Genomic DNA, 12,166 nt, shown 5'->3' with positions numbered 1-12,166 from the left:
GCAGCCGTGCGCCTGAGGCCGCGTCGGGGCGGGGCGCTTTTTGCCGAGGTGGCGGCGCGGTCCGGCCGCCGGGGGGCAAGGTGGCGCGGCGGCCGCTTACAAAACTCGTAAGCCGAACGCGCCCTCGCTGCTCCCGCGCCGGCCGTCCCTCGGCGTCACGCTTAAAACGCTTCCGATGCGCCGCAGTCCCGGCGCCCGCTGCTCCCGAACTGGCCGTTGCGGCGTCCCTACAGAAAGCGCCCGCCCCGCCCTGCGCCCCAGCGGGCTGCGCCCCGCAGGCTGCGCCACGGCCGAGTTCGCGCTGCCCGCGGCGGCCGGCAGGAAGCGCGGGCCGCTTACAGGAAGCGGGCGCGGCGGCGCTGCCGTGCTGGCGCTGCCGCCGGGCCGTCCCCGAATCAGCGGAGCGGCTGAGCTGCGGCGCCGGGCCCGGCCGTGCGGGGCTCAGCGGGTAGGCGAGGCTGTGGGGAGCTGCGGTAACGCTCTCGGAGCGAGGGTTGAGACTCTGCGCGTCGGCTTCCACATCGTGTTTGCGCCGGTTCTGGTCCGAAGGGGCGTCCCGCAGGGGACAGTGTCCCGCAGGGGCACTGTTTTGTTTTTCATTCCGCGTTACGATTTCGTAACTTAATTGTCAAAGCTGATCACGGTGCTTTCCGACTGGGAAGCACTGCAAAGCCGATTCGGCAAATTTTGTATCGACAGCTAACTAGCTACTACGAAACACAACTCCTGCTCATTATTAATATGCAATTCAGTAAGAAGATATGGAAAGCTGAAAGACTTCATTATCACAGTTAACAACGTTTAGATTTCCACGTGCTTTTACACTTGTGCTGATTAATTGTCACTGTAGTGTCGTTAAGTACCGCTGGAACAGATGGCAACGGGAGGAAGAGAACTTAGGGCTCATCTCTGTAACTCACATATAACAAAAGCATGCTGGGCTTCAGCAAAGTGCAGCAGCTGCTGCCAGCTGTTCCTAGGAGCACAGCACATCTGTATATACTGTAAGGCAAAGCAACCAAAACGGGTTAATTTCAGGAATGGTTTCAGCAACTTCTGCAGCTTCACAAATTTAGATAGTGATAGAAGTGGACCTCAGGCTCAGGAAAACATAGGAATGCTGACTGAGGGGCTGTGGGCATACATGCATTATTATGTGGGCATTCAGTCTCATCAACTACTGTGAAATCCCACATTTTAAAAACTATTAAGCAATTTCTTGCTCTCTAAATTGTCATAGTACCATTCTTAAATGAAAATACTCCCTTTCTTTGTTCAACTGGTTTTAAAAAACTAAAATTACCTCCAACGACCAAAGAAACAAATACAGGTTTATTGGGTTATTGCCCTGTATTCTTGTGTAATCCTTACTTCCTGTATTTGCACTGACTTGCTTTCCATTCTGCTACCTGGCATACCCAGTAGGAAAAACAGGCTGTGTACTTTAAGTCTGTAATGCATCTGGTGCATTCAGTAGGAAGAGAGCCTGAAGGGGATGGGCCAGAAACAAAGGAACCATTACTGGGACTACTTGGCTTAGTGTGGTAGCCAAATGTTTTTTATCAGTGGTTCCCGGTGAAAAGTAATGCATTTGAGTTCTTTTCTAACCAACTGGCTTAACAGTTTGTTTTGGGAAAGTTCGTTGACAGGCACAGACAATTACTCATCTGAGCAATAGGAAAAGGGATTGGGTAATTGTCAAGAACATTCACTGCAATCAGTAAGCAAAAAGAATGTTAAAACGCAAAAAAATATAGAGTAGCATGGATGTTAGCTGTTTATTGTCAATTGCAATTCCTTTTAATTTCCAGCAGATTAAAAGAACACAAGCGAATGTCCTTTAAAAAACAACAGGGAGGAACCAATCCCATCTGGCAATAATGAGGTAAGTTCAGTTTTTTTAAATAATATAATTCATATCAGACACTGTCTATGCACTGTAGAAAAGAGTGATCAAAGCTTGTGAAGAAACAAGAATTTTAACTGCTGAGACTGTTCTGGATCACTTCATTTAACTAGAATTCTGCAATGAAAGCCTGAAAATATAGCGGAGTAATGTGTAATATTTACAGGTAAATAACTCCTTAATAGTAGCTTAGAATATTTATCACATATCCAGAGCGTACCAACCACACAACTAGGGGAAGAGGAACAGCTGTGAATGACACATCACTTGAGGTACTAATAGTGGGATGCAGTGACTGACACGTCTTGCTGAGGCCTCAAGAACTGAGACCACCTAAGAAGCTCTTAATAGAAGAGACTACCTTTGTAGGAGCCACTTTGTAAAGTCCCCTACATAGCTCCAAAAGCAGGAGAATCCAGAAACCCCTGCCTTCTACAACAGTGGCAAAAGGTGCCTCAGTAGCAGGCACCAGATCTCCCCTTTCCCAACTAAGGCACAGCTTGCACAGTGCTGGAATCCTGTTCAAATGTTTTCTATTTTCAGGTGGATGTGTTGGGTGAGGAGTATGAATGTTCAGTCAAAAACGCTACTGAAAAATTAAGAGATGGCAATCTAAAGTATTACTTTAAGTTGACTTTGTATTTCACTGTTCTGCAAAAATTAACAAAAAGTGAATGTTAAAGGCAAGTAGACATTAAAAATTAATTACCAGAAGTATCTCTCAATAGAGAAAATTGACTGAAGTCCTAGAATTCTCTTATTATATAGTCATTTGTTTACCTGAATGAATTTAGGGTTATGCAAACTTTGCTCAAAGAAAAAAGATATCTGTATGTGGGATTAATAAGTTTTCCTTTTCTGTCACTTCTTTTAAAGGTATTTTTACCTCTGTAAGCTTCCAGGAAGAGTTATGGGAATCCGCCTACTACGCTTTACTTCTGTGGTGATCATCATCTTACTTCTTGTGGCAGGAGCTTTAACAGCTTTGCTCCCCAGTATCAAAGATGACAAAATACTTAATTTTAAAAGGGAATCAAAAACCCAGAGTCAGCCTGCAGAAGATTCATTTACTCTTATCATGCAGACATATAACAGAACTGACTTACTACTAAAGCTTTTAAATCATTACCAAGCCATCCCCCATTTACATAAAGTAATTGTTGTGTGGAACAACATTGGAGAGAAGATGCCAGAAAAGATGTGGAATTCCTTAGGCCCTCATCCTGTTCCTGTTATTTTTAAAGCTCAATCCGTAAATCGCATGAGGAACAGACTCCAGAACTTTCCTGAGCTGGAAACAAAAGGTAACAAGCAAGTCATCTTACTTTTAGTTGTATTTTTATACATAAAAACTATATGCTTGGTCATCTCATAAAGAAGCAAAATTGCTCTTTACAGGTTCTTAGCAACACCAGGTGAAGCATTTACAGATAGGCAAAGAGTAACATAAAGAAAGGAAAACTGAACTGTTAAACTCACCCAACTGCCAACAGAGCTGCTCTGACTACACAACACACTCCAGGAAGCAGCCTAGCCCTAAGAGATATTCTCTCTTTAGAGGCTGGCCCTTATATGAGCCTATGAGTTCCACCCTAGATCCACCCCTTATGGTCAGGTGAGCTGCACAGGTGCAAACAATTTGCCTGTACTTGGGCCAGCCACACCTCTTCAGCAGGAGCCTGACCGAACAGTTCCCCTACAGTGCTATAAAAGAGAGACAGTCTGAGTTGTGCTTTGTAGTAAACCTTGGAATTGTTGAGCTGTTTAGTAGACTATAGATGATACAAAAGTGGCTTGTGTAATAGTATTTAGGTAGTAGTAGGATAGGAGCCTTCTAGCAAGAGTAAAAGGAAGAGATGCCTTATGCGTTTTGTTGGGTTTTGCAACTATATCTGTTCTTTATTGCGTTTGTTTAGTAAGGGTAAGTAGTTCAGTTTCTCTTCTTATGTTAGTGCAAACTGAAACTCATAATGTGCATGTTTTTTGAGTCTCTCAATTTAGGCTTATACCATTTGTTTGATTTAATCCATTAATTTTAAGGCAAGGTTCTTAATCCTATTCTGCTATTCAGATGAACTTATTTTCTTGCCTGATTTTTTTCAGTTCAAACCACATATACTTCTTAACAATATTTTCCCTGGTCTTTGGCTGTTCATCTAAATATTCTTCCCAAGCTGTTTCTGGGAGAAGCACAACAGTAAGGCCTATTTGTTTCAACTGGGGGGGAAAAAAAAAAAAGTTGCATTACAGACCTAGCATTACTTGTAATTAGTAAGGGTAGCTTTACTTACTGTTTTCTTCTTGACATACCTCAACCTGTGTCTGCTAGTAGGATATTAGAGACTTCATTTTCCCCAGTGTTTTTTTTGTTGTTGTTGATTGTCTTTTAAATGATAATAAGATTGTGCTGACTGTAAATGTAGAGACTTTAATGTCTCTGGAATTGGGATGTAAGAATATCTTCTCTCTTCTAATAGTCTTTTGTTTGTAACTTAAAGCAAGAATTTTTTTCATTTATTATTAATCGTATTAAATGTTGTTAATGCACTTTATTAAGTTTGCTTATCTAGAATTTGCAAATAGGGAGGAGGTGGGTAAAAAACTTTGTACTTAAAATTCCTTATAAATTTCATTCACTAAAGAATGGTATTTAACTTTTTAGCTGTATATTGCACAAGACTAATGAAATTATTCAGATCATCAATATAGTTTACTTGTTATAGGAACTTCATAGTTTGTCAAGTACTGCATTGCATGCTGTGCCCATGTATTTCAATCCTTTAATTAAACTTTCTTTTTCTTTAGCTGTTTTAATGATGGATGATGATACACTTGTCAGTGCTCATGACCTTACTTTTGCCTTTTCTGTTTGGCAGGTAATGTTTTCTACCTTAGCAGGCAGCATTTGTGAGTTACAATTGAGATTAATGGCTTTAATTAGAAAGAGTAGTACTATATCATAGTGTTCTACCATTGCTTTTCTTAAATTAGATTTTAAAATGCACAAAGATTAGATAGAACTTGTGGAAATATTCTTCTACATTCCTTATATTTGTAATCTCTAGTTTTCAAACTTGTAATTCTTCTTATATATGCATGCATTAGCTGCTGATTGCTGAACTTAAGTTATGAGTGTGCTTCAAAACACAACCAAAAGTGTTTTCTCTAAGAGTTGATTGCCAAGTATGCAGCTGCAAACTGAAGATAGGTATGGAATGAGGTGAATTACATCAATTTTGTAAAATTGTACTTAAATGCAATGCTCCTGTAGGTTGAAGGAGTGCATGCCAACAGTTTTGTTCTCTCTTTTCTGACTGTAAGCTTATGCTCCTCTCATTTAAAAAAAAAGAAGAAAAAAAAAAGAAAAAGATCAAGTCCTGCATAGAAATATGTAATGTCTTTTGACATCACAGAGTGCTCTTCATTTGTGTATTTTCAATTTCTTTTTCTTTCAGCAATTTCCAGAACATATAGTGGGATTCATTCCTAGAAAGCACATTTCTACTCCTTCAGGTGTATACAGTTATGGCAGCTTTGAACTGCAGAACCCAACATTTGGAAATGGAGATCAATATTCTATGGTTCTTATTGGTGCAGCGTTTTTTCACTGTAAGTATTTAGAAGACTTTCAAAGACAACCAGAAGCTGTTTACGCTTTAATAGATGAAACTCAAAATTGTGATGATATTGCCATGAATTTTCTGGTAGCAAAGAATACTGGAAAGCCTTCAGGAGTGTTTGTGAAGCCCGTTGATATAAGAAATTTAGAGAAAGACACTAACAGTGGCTATTCTGGGATGTGGCACCGAGCAGAGCATTTGTTACAGAGATCTTACTGTGTAAATAAATTGGTTAATATTTATGATGGCATGCCTTTAAAATATTCTAATATAATGATTTCCCAGTTTGGGTTTCCTAATTATGCCAATCACAAAAGTAAAGTATAAACCAATGATTTAAGGGGTTAGATGATGATACTCAGTGAGCTGTACCAAGTACAAGGAAAGAAAGTGTGATTACTGCATCTTGGCTCTCCTTACTTGCAGCCTCTGAGTTTCTTTCATGTGGCATTTTATGTTGTTCCCCCCTCCCACTCTTTCTTACCAATCACCAAGGTAAATTTTCAGAATTTTAAAAATATATATATATATATATATATATCTTAGTGGTTAGTCATAATAAAATCTTCTTCTTCCCACAACCTGAGAAGTGTTTACAACTAGGCCACTTCTTCAGAAACACGCAGCCAAAAATGTACCCAAAAATGTTCAGTGATCATAATCTGACTTTTTTATTTTTACTGTGTACCTAGCTAAGTAAACTTAGTTTTGTTTTGTGTGGAGATGCTTCCTTCCCCTGCTTCCCTTCTCCTTCTCCACACATTTCCTACTGAAACTGTAAAAGGGCTACAACAAACAGGCTAGGCTCCTAGATTGCTGTACAAAACTCCTTTACATCTGAATGTTCCTGAAGCTGCTGTGAAGGCAAACCACAAGAATACCCAATCAAAGCAGATCTCAGTCCTAAAACCATTGCATACAATATCCACTACTGCTGAGGCAGTGAAGAAGGATCTCTTTGCTAGAGCTTTATTCTTATTAATAATTCTCCTAGAGTTGCTGAAACATTGTAAACAGTTGAAAGGTAAAACTTAGCAATTGGAAATGAAAGAAACACTTGAATACATAAAATATGAAAATTATATATGCAGTCAAGTCCATGAGATTGTTTATCAATACTATCTTTAGTATTTAGTTCGCTTTTGGTATATTGTGTGTATTTTGTTTAAAAAAAAAAAAAAATATGCCCAAGTAAATCTTCTAAAATGTTTTCTGTACAATTGCTAATGAAAGCATGCTGCTCTACATTTTTTCTAGTTTGTACATTTTGTAATATTACAGGTCTACTTTTTTTTAAAACCAATCTTTCACATGAAAGATTACTTCTTGCTTTCTTTTATCTCTGTTTTGGCAGCTATGACAACAGAATTAAAATGTGCAATGAATGTGTAAAACAGTGTTTTAAGGTACAGTGCTATGTGACAGGGCTGGACTATTATCTTTGAATTATGTGGCTTGATCAGTGGCAAGAAAGAGCTATTTTTTAATAACTTCTATATTTCTTATTTCTATAAGACTTAAGGAAAAAAGCAAGCTTCATATATCAGCTTTAAGTCTGTTCACTTTTGTTATAAATTGTATTTACTGGGCTGTAGTGATAAGTAAAATCTGAACAGAACTATGTGAGATTTCTAGAAGTGCAGCTTGACTAGTAGTAGCTTCCTGCATTTCATTCATTTATTGGTCATCTTTAATTTCTGTTCTGTGCAGAATTATCTGCTACATTTTCACTATTTTAGTTGTATTTTACCTTTTAAATTGTGAAGTGAACTGTCAACTCAGCCAAATCTTAATTTTGGCCTTTTTTCTTTCTCTTTTTTTTTTTTTTTTTTTTTGAGGAAAAAGGGATTGTTTGGGTTTTTTTTTGTCTTTTGTTGTTTTTTAGCAGGGAGCTCTTCTGTGTCAGTGAAGGAATGAATAGAAATAGAAAAGCTTATATTGTTCTGGTAAATTTATTTGTACCTTTGTCAAATAAAATATATTAATAGAATTGTTCTGTATTTATTTCACAAAGTTTTGACCAAATTTTCAGTGTTAGATGTCTGAAATAAGCTCATAAGTTCAACACAGATGAGCAGTACCAAGAGCTCATTTAAAAATTAAAAAAAAAAATATTACAGGTATTTGTTGGCATATGATTATTTAATTTAGGTAAGGTTTATGTGTGACAACTAATAGTACAAATATTAAAAAAAAAAAAACAAACCACCACCTGAAACAAGTGAACCAAAAAGTTCAAAGATCAGGCTTCAGGTCTAGCCATTATTCATTTTGCTTAGGAACAAAAGAGGTTTCTTCGTTTTAAAAGCTAATGTTTTTTTATAAGTAATGAATTTGTCCCTTGATGGTTATAGAAGTACCTTGATATTCTTTGAGATATTTTACTAACAATTTAAATATTAACAATTTTTTTTATTGTGGTAAGAGCTTGTGTAGATGTCATTTGGAAGTATTTGGAATCTAAACATTTATCACTGCCTCTGAGTTTTCTGTAGAAATCAGTGTTTGTGTGACATGGGTTTTATAAGTGGAATCTGAAATACATACTTAAGGAATCTTTTACTGAAAAAAAAATCAAACTACTTTCAAATTATTGATAAATACAATTCTGTAATTTTTAAAGAGGTTTCAGTCCTGAAATTGCAATAAGGCTACAAGATTGCTTCTATAGTTTAAGAAAAAAAAAAGCCACAAGATGTCACTGTAGGCTTGATCAAATGTTAGAAATAGCATTTGGAAGTGATTATAATGAAAAGTATGAGGTGAAAACATTCTGAAAGCATTTTAAAAGGCTTAGTCATACTATAAAAGCTAAGAGGAAATGCTAGATCTAAAAATCCATTACTATTTAGTACATATTCACAGGGGAGAAGAGAGACTAAGTACTTCTGTGCTTAAAATGTATCTAATTGCCACTAACTATATCTGCATGCAACCAAAGGAATGTTTGTGATCTTGCCGAAGACATGCAAGCCATCTGTGAGAACAGTTTTTGATAGTGGGACTTCAGTTGCTAGCTGTGTACAAACATATATGTATCCCAGATATACCAACCTAGCTAAGATGTATTTGCAAAGAATAGACTTAAGCACAAAACTAGCTTCAGATTCTAGATACTGGGTATGAACCTTGTTACACTGTTCCATCTTTCCTTCTATTGGCAAAGGTACCTCAATTGAAGTTCCTCTGAGTGTGATCATATGTACTCTCAACACATAGTGTGGCATGTGCTTAGAAATGTATGTTGCACTGACTTGTAGAGTAAGGGGGATGCTAGGGGGGTATGGTTATGAATCTGCTCCTTAGAGAATTTCTACCCCAAGACCTTGATTGTGAATGAAATATGGAGTATGTGATTTATTTAAGGATAAAAGTGGAAAAGAGAGGCATATTAAAGGATGAGCATGTTGATTTACATGACAGGCAAACAATACCCCACAACAACCTTTTTCAACTTAGTTCTAACACATGACTATGGCCTTGCAAGCATCTTCCACAAAAGAGTACTTAGAGTGATGTTCCTTACCTAAGTTCATGGAGGTTCAAAGAGAGTCATATTTGTGTTCTGGAGCTATGAAGAAAAAAAAAAAAAGTATAGGAATGAAGATAGGAATTATTAGAGTAGTACCAAAAGTAAGTAAGAAATTGTGAAACTAATAAATGCATGAGAAGTGCTTCCTGTAGTATTTAAGCACAGCTTAAAAATGGAAGAGGGGAGTGCTTTGCAGTGCTGTTTGGCCTCACCTGCAGCACATAGAAGGGTATGAAATGGCAGTAACAATTGTTTTTGTTACAAAAAGTGGTGGCAACAACACAGGCCTCAGAGCTGAGTAGGACTTTATGTTGTAATGTCTTTTTAAGGTATTTCTCTTCTTTTCTTTGGGGAAGAGCAGCATCCTTTTTTCTTCTTATGAGAGCAGGTCTCCTGTGCTGCTCTCTGGTGTTTGGGTGTGGGGATGAGCTGTCTGTGGCACTTACAGGCTCCTTCTGAAGAGATGGGTGGAGGAAAGGCTCTTCTAACGGAATGCTTTGAAAAGGCGGTTATTCAGCAGTTGGTTAATTAAATTATAGGCTTGTTCAGCTATTGAGATTCAACCCCCAGAAGTCAATCTTTCACTAAAAAAAAAAAAAAAAAAAAAAACCAAAAAAAAAACCTAGCGTAGTGTTACCACAGACTTAGCAGCGTGTGCAAAATGTCTTGCCGCTACGTAGCTTCTCAGTGAAAGGGAATCCCGACCCAACGTGTTAGGAGTTCTACACGCTAAGGCTGCGGTGCCCTCAGGGCCCCGTTCCCGCCTCGGAGCTCCTCACACACTGCGCGGACCGCGGCGATCCCCGGAGGCGGGAAGGGGCGCTGTCGAGGTGATACCCGCCCGAGGGGCGTGGCCGGGAGCAGCCCTTTCTTCTGTGTGCGCCGCTCATAGGCAGGAGAGTTGGGAAGGCAGCGTGTGATTGGTGGGTCTGCCTGTCCATCAGACGAGAAGGTAGCGCCTGCCGGGCCCGGGCTTCGCAAACATGGGTCCCAGCTCGGGGTGTGAGGAAAGGGCTCTCCTGGTCCTGCGCGGTACTTCCCTATGCCCCTTCCTGCACCGAGGCGGCTTTTGCCCGGCCCGTCGGCTCGCTCACGTCCACTCCTCGCCGGGGAGATACTAGCTCGGCTCGCCCCCGCCGTCTCAGATCTCTCGAGCCGCGTACCGGAGCACTGTGTTTCTTCGGGCCGCTCCGCAGAGCGCAGCCCCGGGGCAGGGACGGAGCAGAAAGGAGCGCCGCGGGGCGCGGAGGCGCCGTCCGGGGTCGAGGCTGGCCGCACTCCAGCGGGACGCGGGCGGAGGGCGGGGCCGTGCCTGGCAAACCCGGGGAGCTGAGAGGCGGAGGGCGGGGCCGGGGGGGCCGAGGGGGACGCCCGCCCACCTCGGTCCCGGCCGGCGGAGACAAAGGCTCGGGATCGCCGTCGCCACAGCACCGCTGGTCGCCTGGTAACCGCCCGCGGCCGCTTTGTCCAGGGGGCGGCTCCCAGCCGGCCGGGGTGGAGCTGAGGTCCCTGCGGGCTATCGCCCGCCCGGCGGCTCGCCGCGTCCCGAAGCCGGCTCTCGCCCCCACTCCAGTTCCTATGCGGGTGGCGGCGCTCCCGGCAGCGTGGCCCGTGGCGGGCGGTTCCTCTGGGCGGCGGGTCGCGTCCCTGCGAGCGCGCCTCGGCGCTGCCCCGGAGCGCCATGAGCTCGGAGCCGCCCCGCGCCTCGCTGCTCCGCGCCCTGTTTAAGATGGAGCCGGCGGCGGCCGCCTCCGAAGTGCTGGGGGGAGCCTCCGAGTTCGTGAAAGGTGAGAGCGGGGGCTGCGCTGTGCTGCGCTGCCTCCGCTGCCTCCGTCGGGCCCCCTCCCCTTCCTCCTGCCGCTCTGCGCACTTGGCCGCCTCCGTCGGTCCCTTGTGCCTCGCGGTTCTCCTGAGCCGCCCGCCCCGCTGCCGCTGTGTGGAACGCCTCAGTAGTTTTTCCTCCGCTGCTTTCGGCGGGTTGCGGGTCGGCACCTGTTGCTTAGCGGCGCCTAGCGCGGGGCCCGAGGCGGCTCCCGAAGAGGCCCGACGCAGCGGGAGCCCCGGGCCGCTCTGCGCAACGCGGCCGTCCGCTGTTTTTCAGATCGCCTCTACTTCGCTACTTTGCGGAATAAGCCCAAAAGTACGGCGAACACCCACTACTTCTGTACTGACGACGAACTGGTCTATGAGAAGTAAGTGTTAAACGGCTTTTTTGGTTTAAATAAATAAATAAATAAAAATCTAAAAATCCTCCGGAGCTACTAAAATAACTCCAAGCGGTGGCTGAGCAGTTGCGTCGTAGCCGATCTAGGGCAGAGGGTATCTGGGCTGTCAAGCTCTATTATAAGTTGGAGAAGACCTCTTAGGACTAATTACATCTTATTAAATGGTGTCTTAAATAGAAGGTTGCTTGGTGTGACTGCGTGTGAAAAAACAGATCGTTCTTGTGTTCTCCTGTAGCCGGAGTATGAAGTGATCACCTTTCCTGCAGAATCATCCAAATGCAAAACTTTGATTTGTGTTTGAATCACATCTGCAACTTATTTCAAAGTTTTTAGATAGCACTTCCTGTTGGCTTTTGTAGCTTTTTAAAACAGAAGAGAAAGCATTATGTGAAGTAACAGCTTCTACTGCCTGGAAGACACTGAAAGAGCAGGAAATCAACAGTTAATTTGATTATGGGTGGAGTTCTACAAAGGAACATGAAATATACACAAAACAAAGTAATAGCTCTGTGCTGTAGTTACAAAGTCATTGCTCTAGATTATCTTCTCAGATAGCTGTTCTGCACAGTCTATCACCTGACAGAGGGTTTACACTATATAGTATTTCTAGAGGGACAAAAAGAAATCCTTTCATGAAAAATGCAACTTTTTTTTTTCCCCCGTGGGTTTAAGAGTATCAACCACATCCTATCCCTGTGACTTCAGTGCTGCTTTTGTAAAGGTGCATAGTAGTTTTCCTCAATTTGTGGCTTATCTTCTATGCAAAGATTACAGTTCTAGGTTGTGGTTTGCTTGTTTTTTTTGTTTTTTTTTGGTTTTTTTTTGTTTGTTTGTTTTAAACATGCAATTTAAATCTTCATTGTCTTCAGCTGTCTATTTTTTA

General features: G+C 41.9%; 2 protein-coding genes across 11 annotated transcripts in view; both read left to right on the top strand.

Moving 5' to 3' along the window:
- The first annotated feature begins 20 nt into the window (after window positions 1–20).
- Window positions 21–10,339, top strand: EXTL2 (exostosin like glycosyltransferase 2). 6 transcript variants are annotated; one of them, XM_048945481.1, is made up of 5 exons: window positions 21–107; window positions 1,815–1,885; window positions 2,783–3,210; window positions 4,712–4,782; window positions 5,362–10,338. In XM_048945481.1, exons 2-5 carry the CDS (start codon window positions 1,881–1,883, stop codon window positions 5,851–5,853), a joined length of 996 nt encoding a protein of 331 aa, XP_048801438.1. In that variant the 5' UTR covers window positions 21–107; window positions 1,815–1,880; the 3' UTR covers window positions 5,854–10,338. The 6 variants fall into 6 exon arrangements, with proteins under 6 accessions (XP_048801438.1, XP_048801436.1, XP_048801440.1 ...); XM_048945479.1 differs by lacking the exon at window positions 21–107 and adding an exon at window positions 338–448; XM_048945483.1 differs by lacking the exon at window positions 21–107 and adding an exon at window positions 433–448 and having other exon boundaries at window positions 1,812–1,885.
- Window positions 10,340–10,449: 110 nt separating this feature from the next.
- The window catches only part of CDC14A (cell division cycle 14A), a 54,858-nt gene continuing 53,141 nt past the window's right edge, over window positions 10,450–12,166 (top strand). For 2 of the 5 annotated variants that reach the window (XR_007377106.1, XM_048945455.1), the window contains exons 1-2: window positions 10,451–10,845; window positions 11,160–11,250. Coding sequence is in view for 4 of the 5 variants with exons in the window: in XM_048945455.1 (XP_048801412.1) it covers window positions 10,740–10,845; window positions 11,160–11,250 (197 nt within the window). In the remaining variant the exon portion in view is untranslated. Of the gene's footprint in view, window positions 10,846–11,159; window positions 11,251–12,166 lie in introns of all 5 variants that reach the window. The other 3 variants (XM_048945457.1, XM_048945458.1, XM_048945456.1) reach the window with 2 other exon arrangements.

Source organism: Lagopus muta, chromosome 5, assembly GCF_023343835.1.
Source record: "Lagopus muta isolate bLagMut1 chromosome 5, bLagMut1 primary, whole genome shotgun sequence".
NCBI classification, from domain to species: Eukaryota; Metazoa; Chordata; class Aves; order Galliformes; family Phasianidae; genus Lagopus; species Lagopus muta.
This window is presented reverse-complemented; position numbering and strand designations above follow the sequence as displayed.

What these genes read in the sequence shown, in the direction of transcription:
- EXTL2 (XM_048945481.1), top strand. An exon ending in TCCTGAGCTGGAAACAAAAG is followed by an intron (nt 3,211 to 4,711) that starts GTAACAAGCAAG and finishes CTTTTTCTTTAG; the next exon opens with CTGTTTTAATGATGGATGAT. An exon ending in TTGCCTTTTCTGTTTGGCAG is followed by an intron (nt 4,783 to 5,361) that starts GTAATGTTTTCT and finishes TTTTTCTTTCAG; the next exon opens with CAATTTCCAGAACATATAGT.